Source organism: Nelusetta ayraudi, unplaced genomic scaffold, assembly GCF_046127955.1.
Source record: "Nelusetta ayraudi isolate G7.1 ecotype Tasmania unplaced genomic scaffold, CSIRO-AGI_Nayr_v1 ptg000075l, whole genome shotgun sequence".
In the NCBI taxonomy this organism is placed as follows: Eukaryota; Metazoa; Chordata; class Actinopteri; order Tetraodontiformes; family Monacanthidae; genus Nelusetta; species Nelusetta ayraudi.
This window is the reverse complement of record NW_027466125.1, coordinates 1,542,667-1,567,450: the sequence shown is the minus strand read 5'-3', so window position 1 is coordinate 1,567,450 and position 24,784 is coordinate 1,542,667. Positions and strand designations below refer to the sequence as shown.

The 24,784-nt window shown below is 44.7% G+C and overlaps 3 protein-coding genes across 6 annotated transcripts in view; 2 read left to right on the top strand and 1 right to left on the bottom strand.

The window, feature by feature from the left end:
* The window catches only part of psd2 (pleckstrin and Sec7 domain containing 2), a 34,039-nt gene extending 31,913 nt beyond the window's left edge, over positions 1–2,126 (bottom strand). Inside the window, exon 1 of one of the 2 annotated variants that reach the window (XM_076043342.1) lies at positions 1,411–2,126. The gene's annotated coding sequence lies outside the window, so the exon portion shown is untranslated. The remainder of the gene's footprint in view (positions 1–1,410) is intronic. The other variant, XM_076043343.1, reaches the window with a different exon arrangement.
* Positions 2,127–9,507: 7,381 nt separating this feature from the next.
* The window catches only part of sting1 (stimulator of interferon response cGAMP interactor 1), an 84,260-nt gene continuing 68,983 nt past the window's right edge, over positions 9,508–24,784 (top strand). Inside the window, exon 1 of the mRNA XM_076043534.1 lies at positions 9,508–9,524. The gene's annotated coding sequence lies outside the window, so the exon portion shown is untranslated. The remainder of the gene's footprint in view (positions 9,525–24,784) is intronic.
* Positions 12,896–21,539, top strand: LOC142899712 (uncharacterized). Of its 3 annotated transcripts, none has more exons than XM_076043450.1 (6): positions 12,896–13,050; positions 15,147–15,521; positions 17,622–17,736; positions 18,936–19,047; positions 19,150–19,381; positions 20,096–21,539. In XM_076043450.1, exons 2-6 carry the CDS (start codon positions 15,341–15,343, stop codon positions 20,254–20,256), a joined length of 801 nt encoding a protein of 266 aa, XP_075899565.1. In that variant the 5' UTR covers positions 12,896–13,050; positions 15,147–15,340; the 3' UTR covers positions 20,257–21,539. The 3 variants fall into 3 exon arrangements, with proteins under 3 accessions (XP_075899565.1, XP_075899566.1, XP_075899564.1); XM_076043451.1 differs by lacking the exon at positions 12,896–13,050 and adding an exon at positions 14,584–14,729; XM_076043449.1 differs by lacking the exon at positions 12,896–13,050 and adding an exon at positions 14,614–14,788.

Here is a 24,784-nt window from a genome sequence, read left to right as displayed (position 1 = left end):
ACCCATTTTGCATGTGTTTTTCAACTTTTGGAATTTAAGTGTAATAGACAAGTTCTCAGAAAACACTCAAAACAAATTATGTTAAATGTTCTTTTATATATATGATAGTCCTGCTCAATAATTTTGCAGACAAAGTAGCTAAAAGAAATAAGAGACAATCAGAAGAGGAAGAGACAGAGAAGATCCTTAGCTGCTGTTGTCTGACCCCTTAAGTTCACCATGACACCACGAGAGAGCTACACACACACACACACACACACACACACACACACACACACACACACACACACACACACAGCCCACAGTTGTATTGGGGGGAATAAATTACAATGGCTTTCGACTAGACATGCAAATGTCTATAATTAACACCGACTTTGCTTTTTGGAAAGGAAAAAAAAATGAAGCTGCTATGAAACACCTGTTCTGAAGAAGCCACCCACATCCCGAGGACGTCTAGACCAGATGCTGAGTTCAACTCCGAACAAAAAAAGAAGACAATGTTTCTGAAAATGATTATTTGGCACCTGTGGTACTACTACATCAAGGATTTTGAGTGTGTTCAGTTTCAATGTAAAGGCTTCCACTGTATTGCAGTGGCAGACAAAATCCTTTTGTAAAAAAAAAATGCAGAATGGGGTCACTGCCTGCCTGGTTCTCTCTCCAAAGTGTCTTCCAATGTGCTTTAAAAGACATCAACAAACACCGGATAGACGAGGCTTATTGTCTGTTGCGCGTGCGCGCGTGCAGCGCGTGCGCGAGCAGCGCGAGCCATAGAGGGAGAGAGAGCGAGAGACAGTCCTGTTCCCCCAGCCTCCTCGAGCCAGTAACCATGACAACAGGATGGCTGGGAGACACGGTTCCAGCTCGGCTGAGGGCCGCCCGGCGTCTCGCAGCTCAGCTCCGTAATAGACCTCGGTCGCATTTTCAACGTCAGAGTAAAACAAAAATCCTCCTTTTTGTCCGCATCGTAAAGAGAGACTGATGAATAACCACACACACCTCCGTAAAAAATCCCACGGCCCACGGCTCCGTGAATATCTCTCAGCCTATATTATCTACACACACACACACACACACACACACACACACACACACACACACACACACACACACATACTCACACTGCCGTCCAGAAGCCTGTCGCAGCGACGAGGCTGTGTGTACGTTTGGGTTTTGGTTTTTTTTTTTTTTTTCTGGCCAAAGACTTACAGGAAAAACAGGACGCGCAACCTTCAGTCAGCCGTCGGAAATGCTTCTGCCGCTGGAGCCAATAATAAACCGAAAGCATGTGCAACGCCATAACACCAACTCTGACTATAACCGTGTCCTGAAGCGCATTTGCATTGCCTTAAAATGATCACACGTTTAAACTTAAAAAGGAAAAAAGGTGCTAATATGTCTTATACTCACAGGGGCAAAACGTGTGTTGCGGCGGCGGAGACCAGTTTCTCGGTTCCCCGGTCCTCGGTTTCCTCCCTCTCGGTGCGTGTCTCTACATCCACACCGGGGACGGACGCTGACAGACGGCTCCTCTTTTCTCCTCCTCCTACTCCTACTCCTCCTCCACCGCTCAGCGGCGTCCTTCTTCCCAGCTGCCCACCGCCCTCGTGTGTGTGTGTGTGTGTGTGTGTGTGTGTGTGTGTGTGTGTGTGTGTGTGTGTGTGTCCGTTTTTCGCGGGCGTCCTCGCTTAGCGTCGTCTCGCGCTTCCCGCCTCTCTCTCGCTCAGGCTGGCCGGCTGGCTGGCAGGGGAGCCCGGGAGGTCCGGGGGCAGCGACGGGGACCGACTAGTGAGAGCACCGGTGAATGAATGGATGGATGGACGGATGGATGGATGAGCGGGGGAGTCCTCCTCCTTCTCCCCCTCCTCCTTGTCCTCTCAGTTGCGTCGGAGAAAGTATGTGCTCCCGTTCCTGGCCGGTCCCTGTTGATATCTGCCTGTCCCTGCTACCAGGATTAGCGACGGCAACGTTGCGTTGACAGAAGTCCTTACTGTGACATACACACACACACACACACACACACACACACACGACGTCATACAGTGAGAACATCACATAAGTCAAGACCTTTGAGCGAAACAAACAGCTTCCGTCATAAAAAAGCGGGGTTTAAGGTTAATAAATTTGATATTTATCCCCCTTTTAGAACACAGACCGAGAGAAGACCACGACGGGTTGTTAAGGGACATTGGCCAGACCATAAGTTCCTCGCAGATGATTTACAGAGAGTCAAATAATGCTGTCCAAGGTCTAAACAGCCTGCAGCTGTCATCCACATGTACTGTAGCAGTGGCCAATGCTGCACTTTGGTTTGGAGAGGAATTTGTTGTCTTCAAGGGGGGGAACACGACCTATGAAACAGTCAATACTCTGCCGAAATGGGCTGGAAAAACAGATGATTTGAAATAACAATCAAATTAGGTCATTTCCAACTGCAGCTTAGATTTTTTTTTTTTTGTCTGAATTTCATTGTGGAAATGTTTCGTCATCCCCCCATTAAATGATGGGGAAATCAGATTTACTTGGCATCAGAGAGGTTCAGATGTTTTGTTTTTTTTTTCTACCATTGCATTGCAACAGCAGCATGTGTCTGACATTCAATCTCAGACTGTTACTCTCCAATGGTGGTTTTTGAAGGATGAGGGTCATGGTTCGTTTTTATTTGTTAAAGCTAATAGCCAGGATAGCAGCATAACCAAAGCAATTATTTAGAAAAACACATTTCCCATATCTAGTCATTACACTCAAAACCCTGCCTTGTTCAGCCCACATTGGGCTGATGGGCTGAAAGAGGCAGGATTGGTTGGTTGGTTACCACTGACCACCAGAACCTCTCATTAAAAGCTTCCACGTGCTTTTCATTGATAACCGTTTGGTAACTTCTTGTCCGCAAAACAAAGACCTTGACAGCAACTCCGACCAGAGTCGACAATCATCACTTACGGGACACGTCACGGTGCTATTTAGTCTGAGTCAGACCCTCGTGTTGAGAGGCGCTCGCCATTCCAGAGGAAACTGACTCTACTTCTTTTGTGGCGGTACTGTAATTACAGCCCACTGGAGGGAGGAATACCACTCATTAAGCCACTGCAAAGAAGACAGTGATGTGGGCTGCAGTGCACAGATGAATGGCTCTCAGAGTTTAGCTGGTTAATAGAAAAACAAATTTGGACAATAAAATATTACATTACATTTGTTATGCTCTTTTCCGTAGTGCAATTTCTATATTCCATAGGCCTCCATGCATGGGCGTCTGGGGTCCAGCTTTGTCTCATAGACACAAAAAGGGTGCTGATCAAAAAGGGTACTTATTGCTCAATGTTTTTGGCCTTTAGCAGAGGTTTTATCAATGTTACCAAAAGTATTTATCTGCTGTCATATATTCACCATTAGGGTGTGTCTACTCTCCTCTTGCCAAAGAACAAGGGGCATTATTACCAGACCAACGGCAGGCGTGCGCCACTCAGCAGCTTGCGCTAGCACGTTCTCTCACTACCAGTCGTCATCTGTCAGACGAGATCAGCTGAGATTCATTTGTGATATTATGCACAATGAATGCTACCATTGTTTGTTTTCTAAGCATAACACGGCGCCTCTACCCTGCCAGTGAACTCCCCACAAATACAAAAACCCAACCCTTCACTCTCTTTTTTTTTTGCTCATCCCACTGCAGAACGCATTTGTGCGTGATGTCACAGGGGGGCACTGATACTGTGAAATGCCCTACAATTTTCTCCCAGGTTAGTGACAACACCCACAGTCAGATATTTGTTCTGTGCCTCTGAGGTTGCCTGGCGTCTGCCCTGTTTTTCCTTCACCCTCCAAATCTTCAGAACCTGTATAACAAAGCATCCATTCTAAATGTGTTGTTTGTCTCAAGATTTGTCTCTTTTTGAGAGGGGAAGAAAAATATCTGAGAATGTGAACAAAATGGGAACTTTAATATTACACGAGCCTTCTTTTTTGGGGGGCATTACAGATTCAGTAGAGAGAAAGAGCAAAAGGTTCCCGGAGCACCTGGCTGGCGTCTGCTGAGTCTTTGCTCGCGGCATCAACGTGCTTGCGTGGGATTATAAGAGCAGCTCCAAACCCAAACTTTAAACATTTTCTTTTGACGTGTATAAGACAGTTTGTTCTATCTGCCGTCATACTCAAAACATCGCTCATACATAAATTAGGGTGTGTCGGCGAGGCACAATGCACATTACTTCCACTGAGATGCCCACCATCACCCATCACCCACCTCAGTCTCCTTTCAACCTGCCCCCCCCGCCCACCTCTCACTCCCACTCACCGTGCTGGAGCTGCATCGAACCAAAAGAAGTTATGAGATGTTTCTATCGCATTCAGAAAGTACAACTTAATGCTTTCAATGTCTGTGGCTCACCTCAAGGTCACAGACCCAACAGAGAAGAGTCGCAGGGCCCGAGCCACGCCTGTGCGTCGCCTCAACTCCAGTTTATTTATTTTTTTAGGTCCAAATCTTGAATTGGAATTCATGTTAATTACAGACGTAATTCCGGCCTTTCTATAATGTTGCCATGCGCCGGGAGCTTCCCATCGGGGCGTCTGCAAGTGATCAATGGCACATCAAGGGGGAGACGAGAAGAAGGGGGCGACTCGAACGAGATGAAAAGAGGAGGAGAAGAAGGGAAGAGATAGAGAGGGAGAGAGAGAGATGCATAAAAACAACAGGAGCAGAGAGGAGGGGGCAGAACAAAAAGAACTCGGTGTGATTGAAGACAAGGGGAGGAGAAGGTTACAGAGGCGAGGCCGAAAGGCAAGGCAAGACAGGTAGAGGAGGAGGGGGGAAGACAAAGGAGGAGGTGGTGGCGCGATTGGTGTGTGTGTGTGTGTGGAGGGGGGGTGGGGGAGCTACGATGACAAAGGGTACACAGATGACCAGAAAGAGTGTGTGTGTGTGTGTGTGTGTGTGTGTGTGTGTTTTAGGGGGGATACCCACATGCAGACGCAACGTCAATCCTAATTACTAATTCATTAACCTAGCTTACCCCCCACCCCCACCCCCGTCCTGCTGCCACACACACACACACACACATCTCCATGTGCTGTCGCTCCTCAATGTCCCACGAGACGCCGGGCCGATGGATGGAGAAATGAAGAGGTGCGTCTGCAGCTAAGTGACATCTGTGCGGCCGCTGATGGCTGCAGCGTGTCGGGAACCAGGAGAGTCCCTGATGTGGCGGCGGGGGGCGGGGAAACAAAAACTAAAAGCTTGTGTTTTGGTGTGTTTGGGTGGGTGGGTTGTTGGGTGGGCGGTCTCCTGTGATGCTGCAAGTAAGTGTGTTAATGTGCACGGTGGGCATATAACTGTGCACGTCTAAGTGCTGACATTAGGGTGCAGCTACATGTGTGTGTGCGTACGTGTGCGTGTGTGTGTGCGTTAGCATATTAAATGAAAGCTTGCAGTGGAGGAGATAAATCAATATGCTGATGCTGGCGTGTGTGTAAGTAATAACGTTGAGAGTGTAATGAAAGCAAGGGGGAGGTGCAAAAAAGACTGATGCTGTGTCTTTAGCCACCGCCAAGAGAGCTGCATGTGTGAGCCGAGCGGCCGCCAGTGCACAGTGCATGTGGGCACAACCTTGATATCAGCAACCCAACAGTACCTACCCACACACACACACACACACACACACACACACACACACACACACACACACACACAGGTTTACTCACTGAGCGGATCTTGAAGACAGACACACAAATGTACTGACACAATAGCGCGTTTCTAATGCACCCTGGATGCGGCTCTGCTGACTGCGGTGGATAAAGACAAATCCTCCAAACGAGTATCGATCGGGAGAGTTTACAGCTTTGGCTCCTTCAGCGACAGACAGACGGAGAGCCAGCCAGCTGGCCAAACAACTGGCAGCTCTCTGAGGTCGCAAGAAAAAATTGAAACACGCACACGCAAACGGGTGGAGTTGAAAGTCATGTATTTCCACATAGATGCACAAATGGTTTGTGTTTTTGTCATAGGACTTGCATCTCAGACATGGAGGTTGTGTGTGCACACAGCACATCAGCATGTTCATTGCAGCAAACAAACAGCAACAAACATATGGCAGTGTTAAAGGCATTCAGACATGATTGTAAAATGTTAAATGTATTAGTGACAGTATATGTCCATCACTACAGTGTTGAGAGATAGTATTTTTTACAGTCAGCACCAACCTGAGGTGCCTGGTCGAACTCTCCTTGTGTGAAACCGCTTGGCAAGGTTAGTTCAGCATGACAATGATGGACGTGATCACTACCTGATGAGAACATTGATTAAAGTGGAACATTAAGAAGCTTCAGATCCAGAACTCTCACTTACTCCGCTGAAACATTCTGCTACAGCCCTTTAGTGGGAGGTTCTCAGAGACTGAATCAAAGATAAAAGCACTGTGAATGTTGGGACACGTGCTGCTAAACAAGATGAGTGAAAACTGCAAACACGTGTAAACATTTTTGAGAAAGCCCGGACGTAGTGCTAATATTTATTCCTCTAAAATGACAAAAACATTCATACCGCTTTTCCTGTTTACACACAATAGCCGGGAGGTGATTATCACAACATGAAAAGTTGAACCACCAACAGTTCAAAAATGCAATCAGTTAAATGTTTAATTTTGTTTGCGCGAGGCAGACACATGAACATCAATTATTTGTGACTTAAACTGGAAGAGCTGTGTGAAACTGTGAACATTTTCTCTGTTCGTCTTCCCCAACAGCAAGAGATCATTTTACTTGCTTATCTTTTTAACCTTAATTATTCTCACCTTTATTAATCCTATTCCCCTGGTCTTCCTGTGAGCTCAGCACACAGACAGTCACAGGAATGTGAGCCTGATCTTACATTTAAAGCATTGATTTGAGTTTGTTAAAGAATTAAAAGCAACACATGCTGTGAAGGATGCGCAAGATCACCTGCGCCTCCTTCTCACTGGCGCATAACCGGGCAAGTCAGTGCAGTATTTACCTATTTACATTTAGATAAGGTCGCCAATCAAAAGGAATGTCATGAATGTGATGAGTGCTGGTCCGTCTCTTGTCACACGTTTGGTAGAAAAGGCGGCTGGGCGGGGGCGGGGGGGTACATTCCCTCGGCAGACAGAGGTTTCCTCCTCCGTCAGGGTGACACTGCATGTCAACGGATATGTGCATGTGTGAATAAGTGTCAGTGTGCATTTGCGTGCGCAAGCTCTGATCTGGGGTTGTTCCGTGCAATGTCATGGGGAAGAAAGAAAAAACGGGTCACAGTGACACGCGGCACTCAAGCTGACAAGAGTTGAAGGTGTGTGGAGGATGTTCTCTTGAGCATCAGTCACCTCCATCTGGAGATATGGATAGCTGCCTCATGGCTTCACTCAGGGACTTTGACGTGACCAGATATGTCCCACAAACAGTCGAGAGTTCAGATTTTTCATCAAAAGTTCCCCGGGACACTGTTGCCCTTGCTGTTTTTATTATAAATGATTTTTAAGTTAACACTAAAGAAGAGGTATCATTTTCCATTTAGTGCTCGCCCCTATTTACTACAATGACATTTGCTGCATGTATATATTGTAAAAACACAACAACAAAAACTCCACACACACACACACACACACACACACACACACACACACACACACACACAGTTTATTAGTAATAATAACAATAATAATAATAATAATAATAATAATAATAATAATAATAATAATAGTAATAATGTATTGGATTTATATAGTGCTTTTCAAGGCACCCAAAGCGCTTTACTTTTTTTTTCAGTTCAAGTCACAGCACTCAAATTTATTCCACGAAAATAGAAAAAAGGTGCAACAATACAGAATGCCTTCATCCAGTCATAATCATCATTTGAATTGTGTGTCCTGCAAAGTAAATGCCAAATGTTTTCTCGATGAATACATATATTTTAAAATCCCTTTTATTTAAAACAAAACTGCTCACATAGCTGTGACCCAATCAAAACACCCCCGTGACCCACTTTTGGGTCATGACCCACCAGTTGAGAAATGCTGGTTTAGAAGTCTTTCAATAGAATATGACTCACTATATCAATCACCGTATCGTCTGTCTGACCTTAATGCTGCTCCTGCTGCCACCCAATGTTTTTAATATCTGCGTATGGAAAAAAAACTGAAATGCACCTTTATCTCCCCAAAAGGCTTTTCATTGGGTTGAAATAAACTCATACTGCCTGCTGAGAGAAAAAAAAGTTTATTTGACTAAACTGGCCGTGTTTTTTTTACTCTAAAATATTGTCAGGCTCCGAACTTTCAACCCATTTCTACAATATAATTGAACTGGATTGCATTCATCCTGTGGCGCGGATGAAAGTCTTTTAAAAAAGTTGTTCCACCGTAAGCATCAGGATGGAGGGAGAGGGGAGTATTTTATTCATGCTGTATTTCACCCAGTGATGGTTTTGCCAGAGCTCAAGGTAGAGGCATAAATATATATTTAAATATACGAAGAAACGGATTAGCCGCAGCAGCTCGGAAAAAATGGCAAGCAGTTTAAGAAAGAGCTGAGATTCTGAGGAAAACTGTGCAATGTGCCAGATATTCATTCAGAGGATGTTGTGAAGGGAGATAATAACAAGCTCCTCTGTAGCTATAAAGTTAGATTTAATACACAGCAGGAGTATAAAAGTAGCAGAAGATGCTGTGTGTGTGTTTATGCGACTGAGACAAAGTATGCCCCCAGGAATCTATCCTCTTTTTTTATTGGCTGCTGCAGGGAAAAAAAGGAAGAAGGCCATGAAGAATTTCTTTCCAAGACTCTCTCTCTCTCCCAAGAGAGCCGGGGGGGGGGGGGACGGTGACACGCAAACATCTTGAAAAGTTGTACAAACTTTACATCTTTTCAGTCCCGCCTGTGTTTACACATTGGATGGATGCTCTGAAGGAATGTGAACTCTCTTACGATAACCCAGAAAACAGAAAAAAAAAGAGAAAGAAATGGTCACTCAAAGTCCACGCAGGAAGTGACGGCAGAATTTGGTGGTCTGGACAAAATTCAGAGGCGTCAAGTTCAAGTTTCACTGTGGAGTCAGTGATATCATTGCATATGTTAAAAACAACTCATCAGTGTTTGATATCATGTCAGCACATTACATCCACCACCCAAGGGTGCAACATCCAGCGCTTTGTTGTTACGCGCAAATGACTTTTCTATGTTTGTCAGTGCGGGTTCTCCAGCGCGCGTCCCTCGTGTGAATCCTCCACTAATGCGGCTCATCTTCCCAGAAAGCGGCTCTGTGTCAACGGGGCCCATGCATTAAACATGTGGGCTGCGGAGGGATGAGAACATGTGGAATAACATTCAGAGCCAGTCTGTTGTAAATTAGGAAGACATGTGGGACACAGTGGTGAAAGGAGGAAGTGCTGTTGAATTCTCTGGAGATGCGGATTTAAATTCCATCTCTATCTTGCAACAGCATTAAACCAACAGCACAAAGATATTGTTTTAAACGAGAAATTAAGCAGATGCCGCAGAAAGCAGAGATGTAAGTCATGTCTCTGCTTCTATTAACAACCTAAATAGTGTTTGGTTGTGCTGATGTTTTTGCCCTCCCCCCCCCGCCCCCCCCCAAAAAAAATGTACAATTAAGACCCAGGTTGGCAACAAGAAAGACAGGAAGTAGATAAAAGGCGTCTCTCCGTAAGCTTCAGACATCCTTTACACTGCCAGACAGCTGGTTAGTTATTTAAGCAATATAGTTAATAATGTATAATGTTTTCTATAAAACTTTTGCAGCACCTATCTCAGGGTTCTAAAACATTACAGGCCAAGGACTTATCAGCAGCGTGTTAAAACACACACACACACACACACACACACACACACACACACACACACACACACACACACACACACACACACCTGACCGGGTACAGATGTTAAAATCTGACATTTATTTTAATGTATCCGCATGACCTTTTCAATGCATCGCTCACACGGTCACTAAAATAATGACTTGATAGTAATAACATAAGTAATGATGATGAAATAAAAGTGCAATTCACTACAAAATTAACACATGAGGCGCTTTAAGTAAAGGGTCAAATGTTGTTGTTTTTTATATTATTATTATTATTATCTAATCAAACCCCTTTTTTTCCACGAGGGATCCTGTATTTTCCCCTTTCGCCCAGCAGAGGGCGCAACACATGCAGAATTACCATGTGACTGCGACCACGTGTCCCAGCCTCGTCCACGTGGCCAGATACCGTGGTGATGCAGCGATAGCGGTCCGGGTGACCCGCCGCGGTGCCAGCAGTAAACAAAGGGACGAGGCTGCCAGACGGAGACGGATCTAGTTCACCGCCATGAAAACCCTCCGTTTAGTCATTACCGCCACAAATATCACCACAGGGAGCTCCACGACATGCAGCCTTAGGTCACAGGACAGAATGTTATTTTCTTCTTCTTCGTCGTCGTCGTCGTCTTCTTCTTTTATTCACGGAAAATGATCCTCTCAGGTCATGGAGTCTATCACGGTTTTTTTTTTTGGGGGGGGGGTTTTCCCCCTTGCAGGCACACGTGACCTGGCTCCCAAAAGGAAGAGGAAGAAACACTGATAACTGATTTACTCAGAGGATTCAAACACTCACTGATAACAAATTGTGAATAAATAAATAAATAACATGGTTATTAAGGCTAGATGTCAAATTGTCTGGGGTTTTCAGATCAAAGGCAGGACATTAATGGTTGTAGGTTGGGAAAATAAAACTAACAAGAAGAATATGACTGATTGGAAAACCAACAGAAGCAACCTCTGTGTGCGCTTGCGCGCGTCTGTGTGTTTACACTGTAGTCACTGAACTTTGATAGCAGTGAGTGACAAACAAGCACTGGTCTGGTATCGCTGAAACACTGGTTTTGCTGGAAACTCAGCTCTGTTGATCCATTGCTGGTTTCATTTTGCGTAACACTGGGGCACAATTGTCGGCTTCCTTAAATCTCTGTGGCGGGGCGACCTTGCCTCTCTTAAACCTTAAGCCAAAAGAATGGAAGGTTGATTCAAATGTATTTATTATTTCAACACAATTTCATAGAATCTACATCACTTTGAGAACCTCTGAAGTGAAGAATGCCACAATTTTGCGTCTCTGCCTTTTACAGACAGGTTTTACGTTGACATATATTTCATTTTGGATTCACTACTTCACTATGCTTAATGTGTGCCTCTAAGAAACCATCTTCAACCAACCTGTGTGCTATTGCGTATTGTGGTTAATGATGATGATGATAAAAGTAAAAAAAAATAAATGACTAGAATTGTAATATGAGATTTTGAAATTGCGAACAATCTGCTGGACATCTAAAACGGTTTTGAAAAAGTCTAACATATCTCAATTTGCCGAGATAAAGAACAGTGTGAACGTCACAACAATCTGTCAGTCTTCTCACGGACTGCTGGGCTTTTTCTTGACTTTTTTTAATCATGTATCCTCAAACATAACAGCTGAGCGGTCAGAGCAAAAGCACCTAACTTCTGGTCAAACCTTTACCACCTGCCAGGAAGTCACTCATACTTTTCTGGTTCACAATAACAAAAAAATGTTAATAAACAACAAATGCTCCAAGTGGGTCTGAGACACACAGTCACATGAGGGTGACCAGTCAGTCATATACAATCACATCATATCATTTAGGAAAACAATTTACTCAGACAGGTGTGACCGATGTTAACAACACTTGGCTGGAAGTGGCGGGAGGCGGAGCCAACATCAGCGTGTCAACAACGACAACAACCTGTTGACGGAAACCAGCGCCGGCACCACCGGAAGCAACGGCCGCATTCCTTCCTGCGCGAGCGGCAGCGTGATTACAGCAGGAAGTCCTGCTGGAGGGACAACAATCGAGAAACTGCGGAGGTGGAAACAGTGGGAGGCGACACGCCCGCCCGTCCACCCACCCCCGGCCTGCACAAATAGCACAGATACTTTGTTAGGAGGCTTAGATTTTTCAGGTATATGTGCTTTACATACAACTTTTTACTTTAAATCCCTGTATTCTCTCATTGGAAAACCACGCTCATTACGTTTGTGTTTAAAATCCTCAAAATGTTCAAATTCTGTTGAAAGTAATTCACTCATTTTTTCTAGTTGTTTTTTGAAGTGGAGTCATTTGAACTCTCCTGCTCTGTAGTTCAATATAAAAGTGGATGATATTTCAGAGGACCTCGGCTTTGGGGTCTCTGTTTAGTAAGTTTTCAGTACAGAGAAAAAAACGTGTAGAAAATAACTGGTTATTGTTATTATAAGTGTCAATATCCAATAATCCAGTATCCAGAATCATTACTGATTACAGTTTAGTTGTGCAGCAGTTGAAAAATAAATAATAAAGAAAACTATAGTATTGAGAGAAGCAAAGCTATTCAAAATGATCCAGATGCTCATCAAGACCTCTGACCTCTGACCTCGGGTCACTTCAGTCCAGATTATTCTGCCACAGCTTTTTCATTTTTGCAAAACTACCAATGAATGTGTTGTTTTACTTTTACCAAAGTACATTTAACAACCTGCAAATTCTTACTTTGACTCAAGTAAAGGAGTTGAATCACTGCTTTTACCAGAATATTTTGTTTTACACAAGTATCTCTAATTTTACTCAAGTAGAGGATATGAATACTTTTGCTACCTCCGGTCAAGGCGAAATTAATATCCTGCGTCCTTGAACGCCTCGTTGGACGAGGAAGCCTATCGAGTTACCGTTGGTGGGTTTTAGTTTTAATCTTCAACCAGCTCCGGCTGTTTGTTCTGTCGGCAGTGGAGGAATGTGAAAGGAGGAGAGAGAGAGAGAGAGAGAGAGAGAGGGAGAGAGAGAGGGAGAGAGCGAGACGAAGGCATGTGATGTCAGGGCCAGGCCCACTGCTGCTGCTCGCTACAAATGTAGGAGCAGAACCTGCACACCTACACTGCTGCTGAGCAACACACTCACCCACCAACACAACACATTGCAGCGCCACAACCCAACAACAGAGGGAAGGAGGCACTGAAGGGCACCGTGCTGCCGGCTGGCACCTCCTGAGTAAGTCCACCTCCCATCCTCCTCCTCCTCCTCCTCCGACCCCCGTCCCCCGTACCCCTCCACCACCACCACCACCCCTTCCTGCCTCTGTCTGCCGTGATTGCGATTCCGCAGCCTCGTCCGCCTTCATTTATCTCTCTTGTCAGCGTGAAACGGCCAGTGTTTCAGCCAGACTGAGGCACTTTTCACAACCTTTCCCTTCAGTATGCCGCGCACACACAGACTTGCTTCCCTTCTTCCCGCATGTGTGTGTGTGTGTGTGTGTGTGTGTGTGTGTGTGGGTGTGTGTGTGTGTGTGTAGACACAACAGTGAATCCTGAGGCATATTTGCATCCTGGCAGGGCACCAAAACCCGGATGTCTTTATGTTTGAGTTAAAGACTTGTGTGAAGACGTTGATCTGCTGTTTTTTTGGGTTTTTTTTGCTTGTGTGATCTGAGTTTTCTCACAGATGTCTGTCTGTTGTGATGTCTGCTGCTGCGCTACCTCCACATCCCAGCCCCAGATTGTGTTCCTCCTTCATTTGAATGTCTCTGCCGATGCCTGATGTCACACACTTAATGAGTCGTTGCGGCCTGTTAGGCAGGTGATGGCTCAGATGTGGGAGACGTTTACAGGAGAGATATGAGCTGTTCGCTACCAAGCGGGTCAGTCAGTCATTTGCAATGTAGGTCCAGTTCATTTCAATCACGCCGTCTCAAGAGGCTGCAGTGGGCCTTTCGCTTTGAAACTATGGATGAAACCCACTCTGGACAGACTCGTGTTGCACAGGGGTTTACATGATTGGATTGTGGTACTAAAGCTAGTGATGCAACTTAGCTGTTACATTATATGTTGAAGTAAAAACATCAATGTATGTCTTGTACAGCTGGTATAAATGACAAAAATATTGAACCATTTTATTAAATAAAAGTAAAACACTAGAAATAATAGAGGCTATTCTGCTTGTAATCAGATGCCCAATTATAACACAATCTATTTAAACTACCCTTGTGTATTTGGTAAATGGACGCTACAAAAACCGTATCGCTTGAACATAGGGGCAGATGGAAGTTAATGTGCTCGCTTTTTCCTCCTTAATGCCAAATTGAATTGGCCTTTTCATCTTTTTATGTCTGTCATCTAATCTTACAAAGCCGCAAAAATTACAAATCACTGCATTCTTCGAGGCAACAGTCGCTCCCAAGAGTGATATTGACATTTTACAAAACTCGGTCGGATAAATCTCCAAATCCAGTCTAGTAATAAGACTTGGTCCTAGGATTTACACCTGGAAAATAAAGTTCTTATTTCATCAAAGCCAGATACTCTGACGAGAACTTTTGATCCCGGCAGTGTGATGATGGTCTCACGTTCAGACGCATGTCATACCAGGAAACACAGACATAAAAGGAGTCGTTTAGAGTAAATGACACTGCTCATACTGAGATATCTGACTGCTCCTCACCTTCCCCATGGCTTGTGATTGGTCAGCGCTTATCACAGAGAATAAACTCTATTGGCCGTTGCCAATGTGACTCACGGTTTGAAATCTTTTTAAAGCTTGTCCAGGGCGGTGCGCTGCATATAAACAGAGTGTAGAGTCAAGGTGTTTTTCTGGGGACTTTTCCCACCTGGAGGACTTCCTTGTTAAGCCGTTGTTGACTGGAGAGAGCTGCCTGGGACACGTGTGCTGATAAGGTAGAGAAAACAGTTGCATTATTTCCTGCGTGTTTGTGTGAAAGAGTTAGATTGTGAGTGTAACTACTGCCAACCAAACATCCCTTTTGCTAAGATAGTATGTATGCATGACATCAACGGCCTGTCCATTTGTGTGTGTGTGTGTGTGTGTGTGTGTGTGTTGACATAGTGAACCTGGCCCTGTTTGCCTGTCACTGTTTGAAAGCTCAGCGGGCATTCTTGCTGCACTACTGTATGCACGGCAAACAGCGCATGCACATGGATCAACACACGCACACGCGCACGCACTGCATTAGCTCTGTGGCTTGTTTGCTGTTGTGTGGTTGCGGCAGGCAGAGCAAGTCTGGATGGAAGGGAAAAGCACAGTAGGTCTAATCTCATATTTTCTCCCCTCTTCTCCTCTCAGGATCAAAACAGCTGGATTCCTCCTACACCTTCCAAGAGGCCAGCACATAGACGCTTCCTGATCACCTGACCAAAACAGAAACCCGACTCTGGGGCCAACAAACAAACAAGCGATCAAACAGCGAGCATAACCGGTTGGACTAGAGAGGGCAGGGAGTCAGAAGGGGGGCTGTCGGTGGACGAAGGAGGGGCGGACAAGAGGCAGAATGCTGGCTAAAATCCTGGAAGACATGTGGGTGGAGCCGGAGGTGCTGGAGGCCTTGAGTGAGGACCAGAAGAGGATCCTCTTCCTGAAGATGCGGGAGGAGCAGGTGCGGCGCTGGAGAGAGCGGGAGGAGAAGGAGGAGAGAGACGGAGGACGGGCCAAACACGTCAAGACGAAGACAGGTAGAGTTCAACTACTGGCTTCAATAAAACTAGTGACTAGTGGTGGCGAGCGCCTGCTGTGCTGCAGGACTCAGAAATATCCAACTAATATCCTCAGTGAAGTTTAAATGGTTCAAAGAAGGAAGGGAAATACTTTCTGGAAAGTGTGACGTTTATTTCTAGCAACACGTCTCTAAAACAAGGTCAGAGCCACCGGCTTCATTAGCGCCGTGCTGCTACTGATACACACCTAGCTTACCTACCTTTTAGTTGAGCCACAGGCAGGAAGCATCAGGATACAGCTGCTCCCAGTTACCTTTAGCTCTTAGCCTAGCTCATGCTAAAAAAAGATTAGCATGAGGTCAGATGGGCAGTTTTAGCAGTTTTAGCAATGATTGAAAATGTATTTCAATCATCCTCTATGTGTTCTCATCCCATCCTCTTTACCAAAGGGATTTTGAGGACAGGAAATGTTTGAATCTTTGAATTGATGATTTGAATTCAGACAGCTCCAGCCAAAAATGTTGACGCAGCTTTTCTTTAGGTTGGGCCAGGCTATTGTTTTTGCAGCCATTATAAATTCAGGTCACACTCTGTATCACTTTACATGTGAGGGTCCTCGCGGCTAATTAATGATTTCACTCTTGTTGCGCCGCCGTGCCGTAACACCCTCGCGGGTAAACTGATCTCATCTGTGAGCTTCAATTACACCCGTGGCACTGCGGTCTTCTCATGGCCAAGACGGCTCCCGATTGGTCAAAACCAGCTCCTCGTCTCTGCTACCCTTCCACTGCTTCAGTGTTGCTGTGGCTCACTGGAATCCCCCCACCACCACCACCACCACCACCAATCACCTGCACTGACTGAGTCGTTCGCTGCCAGTCAAATGGCATTTCGGGGCTAAGAGCTGAATAAGATTGATGAAGGCCGTCTCCACACTTTAAACCACTTCTAAAGTTACCTTTGTCGCTCTTTCAATTCCTCCCAGAGTCACCTGAGAGGCTGCCGAGTGACTGATGACTGTCTTACGTGTTTGGGTTACACAACACAACACAACGCAACACTCTCCCCAGGAGCTGTCGCTGTCTGTTCACTGTACTACTGCCAGATGCAAGGTCTATTATAATAAGAAACACATACATAAATGAAAAAGACAAATAGAGTTGTGAAGGTGGATTTTTAAAAATGCATGTGTGTTTGTAATAATGGCAGGTGCCTCAGTTCCATCGTGGAAGTTGTCCGTCTCGCAGCCTCAGTGGGATGGAGGTGGCTGAGGAACAATGACTCAGGTCGCTCTTAGTCACTGTGACATCACACAGAAGGTGTTCGCACACAAAGAAAAGGATATTTATGCACAGCTTGGTGTGACGTTACAAAGAGTTTTTTTTTTTTTCCTTCTTAAGATTTTAGACTGAGAAGCTTTTTTCAAACTCAGAAGAAAAATTCAAATTCCATCTTTAAAAGTCTGGGAGTTGAGCTGCCTTAATATTTGAATTTTTTTTTTTTTTTTTTTTTTTTTTTTAAAGGCCCCACCTTGTTCAGTGAGGCCGTGCTAGGTGTTTCTACCTTATCAGGTATTGTGCTGTTATTGGAAACGTGTTGTTGAGCAGGGAAGTGAAGGTTATTTCTGGCTACTGTCACAATGGGGTCATTAACTCGTAAATGATTTCTGATTATACGCATATCAAACTAAAACTCTACTGGTTTTAACGTTGTTTCTCTTAATTCACAACTGAAACTAATTGTTATTTTTCAATGCAGAGCACTGTATAGTTTTATAGCCTTGTCTATCACCACGTATTTGTGAGTGGGGACGTTAATGCTGTATTACCTTTTAAATTTGAAAATAATCCAAGTCATGATCAATAATTTGATATATGAAACCCCAATGGAGCGTAAATCGTTTAGCTGGAAGAATCGGGGGGAAACGAGCAGCGACATGGCTGGTAGGGACTTCATAGGTCTATACTTGTAGCATAGCACCACCTGCTGGACAAAACCTCGAACAGCGACTTCTATAGACAAACCTCTCTATTGAGTGGCTGGAAACGGATGCAACCTGTTCAAAAGCACTCAGCATTCTGTTCCTGATTGTTGACGTTTGGTTTTTCTGTCCTCCAGTTTACCGGAAACACGTGACTTGGCTGCTGGGTCGAGACGGAGACGTGAGCGTCAGTGTGATCGGAGAGCTGGATGAGTTCAGGTCCTGCAAAATCCTCCAGAGCCTCATGAACAGGTAGAAGAAAATAAAATAATAATTTGAGAATACTTCAAGTCAAGTAGCATTTATTGATATGTCACATGTAATATGAAGTGTAACGACCTGGACACAAGGGCTGACTCACCAACAAGAAAATGCTCTCAATGAGGATCAAACAAAAATGGAGGGAAAAACACTAAACATTCACAAGGAGGATATGAAACAGGGGAAAACATAAAATCACTCACTTGTAGGGAGAAAAACGTCTTTCTCATTATATGAACCTGGAAACTCTAGAGTTGTAGTGACAACAAGACAAAGGGAAACACAGACTATGTATACACACAAGGTGGATACAATCAAGGCGAGGAGGACTAATTCCACAGGTGGAATTTGTTCTTGTAATCTTGAAGATGTTTCGCCTCTCGTCCGAAAGGCTTCTTCAGTTCTGGAAAGGGGTTGGAGAGTCCCAGGTAACTTGACCCTCCTACCTTAAGATGCCCTGGATGACTGAGAACCTTCACAGACAAATTACACAGGTGCACACACAGAAGGGAAATCAGAGAGATGGGAGGAGGAGGGAGAGGAGGAGGAAGAAGAGGAAGGTGAATACAAAATAAAACAGGAACTGAAGACGAGACAACGGGAAACACAGGACATGAACAAAACACAAAACTTGACAGAGTTCATGACAATGAGCAGGTCACTGTGTTATTGAGAAAGAAAGGAACAAAACAGGAAAATACATGTTGTCACGACAAGAGCCAGATATTACAACATCAAAAATAATACCACAACATCACCTTTCCACCCATCACGTTAACAACATAGGCTTCTGGGGGGGGGGGACTCACCCTTGTGGTTTACTTCAATCATCATTTCCATGTTAATCTAGTTCTAAGAAACCGCTTCATAGATAAAATCCTAAATAAAATATGAACATATTTTTTTTATATATATATAGTTAATATATAGTCTTTTTTTTTTTTTTTTTTTAATGTTTCCTCCTATATTACCAAGTAGCTCCTAACCCCTGGCACCTTAGCGAGGCCTTCATCTCGCTGGTGACATAACTGCAGCGAGATGAACACCACGCAGGAAGGGCCTCCGTCAGCTCGCCGTCTCCTCGGCCCAATTGGATTATAACTTAATGGAGAATTGATTTTAAGGTCGCCAAAGTCGTCTGCGGCGTCTAAAAATGGGACGCCTTTTTTTTTTTTTTAATGGTCGGACAGGGTGCGCGCCGACGACGTGAGAGGCGTCCAGACGGAGGAGCCGCTGCCAGAAGGAGAGGCCCGGAAGCTCCACTTCACCCGAGACATCCAGCTGTCCCTCACAGATGTCAGCGTGAGTTGGAGTGCGGCTTCACAAAGAAATAAATAAATTAGAGAGAAAAAAATCTCTTTGCGGGTAAAAGCGAGTTGAATTGTGACACGGCGCCACCCACAGGACGAGGCAACGTCCCCTGACGAGGACGCAGACGACTGCAGCGCCGATGACGACGACCCCAAAGACCCCAGTGAGGACAGCGGTGGCGGCAGCAGCGAATCAGACTGCAGCAGTTTGGACGAGCGGGACTCCATTCCTCTCTACAGGCCACATCTCAGTGACCATGGCAACCGGCCGAGACCCAACGCCCAGCAGCCGCACGCCGCAGAGGAGTCGGGACAAAAGGACAGAGGTGAAGAGCAGGAGGAACCTGGATGGAGGGAGGGAGGAAGGGAGGATAGATGAGGGGTGGGGGGGAAGGGTTACATCGTGAGTCTTATTTATTATCCGTATTCAGTCTCAAGTTATATATAAAATTCCTGAGGAAAAAAAAATATCATATTGTTGGTTCCTGAGTTTTCAGTGTGGACACACAGTGTGAGGATTTTGACATCTAATGAGAAAAAAAAACACATTAAAATGTAATAATGTGATCGTCTCTTGTCCTACTGCTTTGAATCATGATGAATTAGCCCCCGTAGTTCAGACGGCATCAGAACGCAGAGCTGCTACACCAGCTCTGCTGTCTGATTCTGAACAACACTGTGACAACAGATATATTAAACTTAGTTTGTTCAGATACTTGTAGAGAAATAAGACGGACAGAGACATCTGGTAACAAGGATGGGAAAAAATAATACATTACACACCTGATGAGAACAGCAAAATTTAGAAATGATCGTCAATGATGAGCAGGGAATAGCAGTAATATTGAGAAACAGACATATTACATAATTAAAGATGGAATAATTATTAATTGGGGACAGTTTTGTCCACATAACTGTTGAGCTTTAATTATTCCTAATCACTGGGATTGACGGTGTGAGTGTTCCACTGCTAAGCTTCGACTGTTGAAAACTCACCCTGCTCCTCCTCCTCCTCCCCCCTCTCCCTCACTGCTCCGCAGAGATTGTGCGCCTTAAAGACAAAAGATGTGAGCGCGGAGGCCGCGTGGCCGAGCTCAGGAAGGCCTTCGCGGATAATCCCGTGCCCGCCGACTCCACCGAGACCCCCTCACCTGGAAGAGCCGCTCACTCCCACAGAGGCAGAGCACCGCTGGTCCACTGAGACTGAGTGGGAGACGAAACTGGACTGAGCGACATGAGTCTCGTGCAAGAGCACAACGACGACGCCTCACGCTGACCAAGATGCCAGACTGAGACAACTGCTTCTTCATTCAACGACCTGTCAGACAAAAGACTGCAGGACGTTTTAACCACGGACCAACTGAAAGCTAAAATCAAGAAGCTTTGACACTGACCTGCACAGTTTCTCGCGAGATGCACAAAGGTGGAGGGATGGAGGTCCCGTTGACGTGGCTAACTGTGTTCCCAGTGTGTCATGGAACAACTAAAAGATTTATTTTGGGCTCTTCTGTTTTGCTCAACAGGTTTTGTATTTTTAATGTTTAAATGTAATCCAACTAACTTGTCGCGGCCCTGTTTCAGCAGAGTTGACTTTAGCCGACGTGAGCTGCATCTTAATGGTGATAATCAATAATCACACCGCCGCCACTGCTGCAAGGCCGTGATACATAAAATAAAAGTACTGAGGCATCGCAACACCGGTTCTCAGTGCAGCGACGACGCCAGGGCACCAAGCAGGGCTCGAAAAATGTTGCTGCTAACAGAGAATTAAGGAGGTTTATATTTATAGCCCTGACTGCTACAGAACAACAGAACTAGATAGATAGATAGATAGATAGATAGATAGATAGATAGATAGATAGATAGATGTTAGCACATGAGCGTTGTCAGTGGCTAGCGTGGCTGGAGCCGTCCCATTCACATCTCCCGAAAATATGTCCAAAAAAAGTGGTTAGTTTCACACACACACACACACACACACACACACACACACACACACACTGGAAGTATTGGTGCTGACTTAGAGTGATGCAGCACTCCCTATTGGCAATGAACTATAACTACAAAGCAACAATATAAATGTTTTTTCTTTTCTTGTTTTTATAAATAAAATATTTCTCTTTTTTTCATTTTTTGCTGTTTAAGAGCCACAGCAGTATTTGTGTGTGACCTTTGGAAAAAAAATGTAAATGAAAAATATCTGTTTTCAACACAATATAAATTTACTCATTCAACTTTATTCATTAAGTAGCTTTAGGGGGCAACAACAACAACAATAACTGAAAGAATTGAAACTGTAACTGGGTTTAGGACTCAGAAGTCCAGGAAAAGAAGTAGGAATGAATACTGTATATACAGTCATTTGAAGAAGTGGTATGTTCGAAGTTATGATGGTGTTAAATTGTAGCCCAATAATTTCTGTAGCATCTCACAGCACCCTGAAGTAGCCAAACCAGAAATAAATTAAATAAAACTTTGCCAAAACCCAGATTTGTTGTTTTAATTTATAATGAATACTTACAGTGTGTAAGGGGTCGCAAGGTCACACATCATACAGTGAAAGCTGAGGAAAATCAATTGTCTTGAATTGATACCTTTTTTTTATCTGGCACAAAATTATCATATTTGATTTTGTCTCATTTGCATGCAGTGGCCGGGCCAAGACGCCAACAAACACGTCCATTGTTTGACTGTTTTGGGGCCTGCGTTTGCCCCCTGGGTCCGGTCTTCAGATAGTCAAACACATGATCCACTGGCCTGGGGCCAGCTGACAGGGCCCTGGTCAGGTGACCGACTCGGTCAAAAGAAATTATACATTTTTTTTTCCTTGTCACTTGTGGGACCAACCCCACTGGTGTGAGTGGAGTTGTGACGGACCTTTCACACACTCCCATGGCCGTGCAACGTCTATACTACTGTTTCCTGGTTTAAGGTTCAAGGGGGAAATAGCTGTAAATAGACGTCAGATGGTTAAACAGCGGCGTCAAGTCAAATTCTTTTCTTTCTTTTTTTTTCAAAATCTGGTGTTAAAATGAGACATATGACAACGCATGGTTGTAGGTTTTTGTGGGAGTTTTTGAAACTACTGGGTCACCGCATATTCTCCTGATTCATCCCACGTCTGGTGGTGTCAGTGTGTTACATAAAAAAACATGTTCACCTCCTTTCACCTTCCGGTTTCTACACGCGCGGTAAAAACAAATCTAACTAGAACGAGCGCGCGCGCGCGCGCACACACACACACACACAATAAAAGTCTTGTGCTCATCTTCAGTCTCCTTGTCATCTCATGTGTTTTCTAATAACGCGCTCGTTGTGGGAGGGACACGCGAAAACCAAGTTGTTGTCGTCGTCGTTGTTGGTCGCTAAAACACGATTATCTATCGAGCACGGGACCGAGCGAGCGGCCGGGGCCCTTCGCGGATCAAACGAGGGGAGCTGCTGATTAGCATGCGGTCGAGACGGAGACGGAGGGCGAGACGCCCGGCGGAGACAGCCGCAAATGGGAGTCAGGTCACGGGAACGCAACACGTCACAGGCGGCTCAATGAACTTCTTCTTATTCCCCCTCGGCCGGCCGGCCGGCCGACCGCCTCCCTCCCCCTTCCTTCTCTCTCCCGCTCTCCTCCCACCCTCCCCCTCCCCGCTCCCCGCTCTCCGCTCTGCATGTGAGCGAGGAGCCGCCTGCGTCCCTCCGTCTCTGCGCTCGTTCATCTTGGGTCATGTGACTCCACCACGCCAGCAGGCAGGCAGGCAGGCGGGCAGGCAGCTCAGTGTGAACGGCTATAAATACTGGGCCAGTGTTGGGTTTCCCGATGAAGCCGTGTCGACGTCCGAAGCAAAGCAAATAACTTTGTCGTGGTTTTTATTTATTCCGCAGTAGACTTACAGCAACTCTCAGTGCCCTGAGTACCCCCCACCCTAATCTTCGTCCTTCCGGTCACAGGGAACCGTTCACAACACAAAAAGGTTGTGGTGTTTTTGTGTGTGAGCGACCGACGGCGTGTTGTTTTTGTTTGGTTGGTTGTGTGTAGCCTGTCGTGCCAGAGGGAGCAGTAAAAAAAACCAACCCAAACAGAACACTTAGGAAAAAAGGGGGGACCCATTTAAAAAAAACAACCAGCTAGCTCGTGATTGGAGGAAGACCCTGTCATTCATGTTCAAAGTGGGCCAATCAGATTGTTTTGGCTCCCAGCTGAGTGGGTTGGTAACAAGCTGGAAATCCTTCTATTGTTGCTATTAGTGCTATTGCTACCTGCTACACAACACATTTTAACACATAAGAGAGGCACCTCGATGCACTCCAATGTTTCTTGAGTTTTCAACTTAACAGACAGCACATTAATTTAGTTTATTTATTTATTTTTGAAGAAAGCATAAATCACTTGACATTTTTGACTTAGGGACTTTGTCTGACATCAGCCCCTACTCGTTATATAATAATAATAATAATAATAATAATAATAATAATAATAATAATAATAATAATAGATTTTATTTGTGGTTACATTTGTGGTCAGGGGATATGACATTTTGTAGTGGTGTCCAAATTCTAAGTGAATATTGGTATTCACTACATAGTGCTTTATACACTATATAGTGTAAATTAATCAATAATATTAATATTGATTCATTAATTATTTACCTCCTGACAATGGACCAATTAAATAATGCTGCATAATGAACGGCAGCAAGAGTGGTTTCCAAAAGTTATTTTCATTTGACGACAGAGTGTGATTTATAGTTGGCTACAAAGAACTAGAAAGGGGAACGAGTGAGTCAAGGTCGTCAAAAAGACTTTGTGTATGTTGTAGTGACACATTTGAATCTTTATTATTATTTTGTTTGTTCACAAATTCTTAAAGTGCACTGATGTGAAAATACAACTCCGTTAAGAATATTACATACCACAATGGCGACTAATTGAAACGCGGACGTGTCGTCAGTTATGTCAGTTATGCTGCCGAACTCCATTCTAAAGCCTTTCTGTTAGTCCTGGGATTCCATTCCTGATGGCTGTGACAAGAGTCGTCTGGCGTGCTGCCCTTCGAACCCGCGAGAGACGAACACAGGAAGCGTCTGCGAGCGCCGCTAAAAGCTAAAGAGATTAGCATGGATGCTGCGGCGGCAGCTTCATCAGATCTGGGTGACATTTTGCCGTTAGAGTGAGCAACCAGCGGTCACACTGACAACCTTTTGTCACTGGGAAAGATGTTGGTTTTTTTTGCTACTACTATCTCCACAAATAGGAGGGCTTGTGCTATGAAGATATGGCTAAACTAGTAACAAACTATCTGATTGGTTGGCTTTGATGTGATAAATACAGGATTACTTTCCAGGCTTTGTTTGTTTGTTTGTTCTGTGTGGTCTGCCCTATTCCTAATGAACTCTTTCACACAGCTATGTGAATAAATCAAATCCATTCATGAAGCATTACATGTGGTGAGTCAAACAAGCCATGAGCAGTAATCTAGCTAAAATGGGTTACGTGTTGTTGATGTTGGTAGTGTATCTAAGATAGAGATATGGAAATACCCCTAATTCATAGATTTCTTCATTTCTAAAAAAAAAAAAAAATATGACAAAAAACAACAACAACAGACATCTTGCAACATTTGGATGGAAAAAATGCTGGACAAATGACTTTCCCATCAGTCACAGCTGCTCGCTAATTTGAAACAAGTAGCGGGGAAACGGTTCCCTTGAAGTCGTCCTCAGACATCCCGGTTC

Coding starts and splice junctions, on each gene's coding strand:
- LOC142899712 (XM_076043450.1), top strand. CDS start 15,341: ATGCTGGCTAAAATCCTGGAAGACATGTGGGTGGAGCCGGAGGTGCTG. Junction 17,737..18,935: donor CTCCAGAGCCTCATGAACAG/GTAGAAGAAAAT, acceptor ATGGTCGGACAG/GGTGCGCGCCGACGACGTGA. Junction 19,382..20,095: donor GTCGGGACAAAAGGACAGAG/GTGAAGAGCAGG, acceptor ACTGCTCCGCAG/AGATTGTGCGCCTTAAAGAC.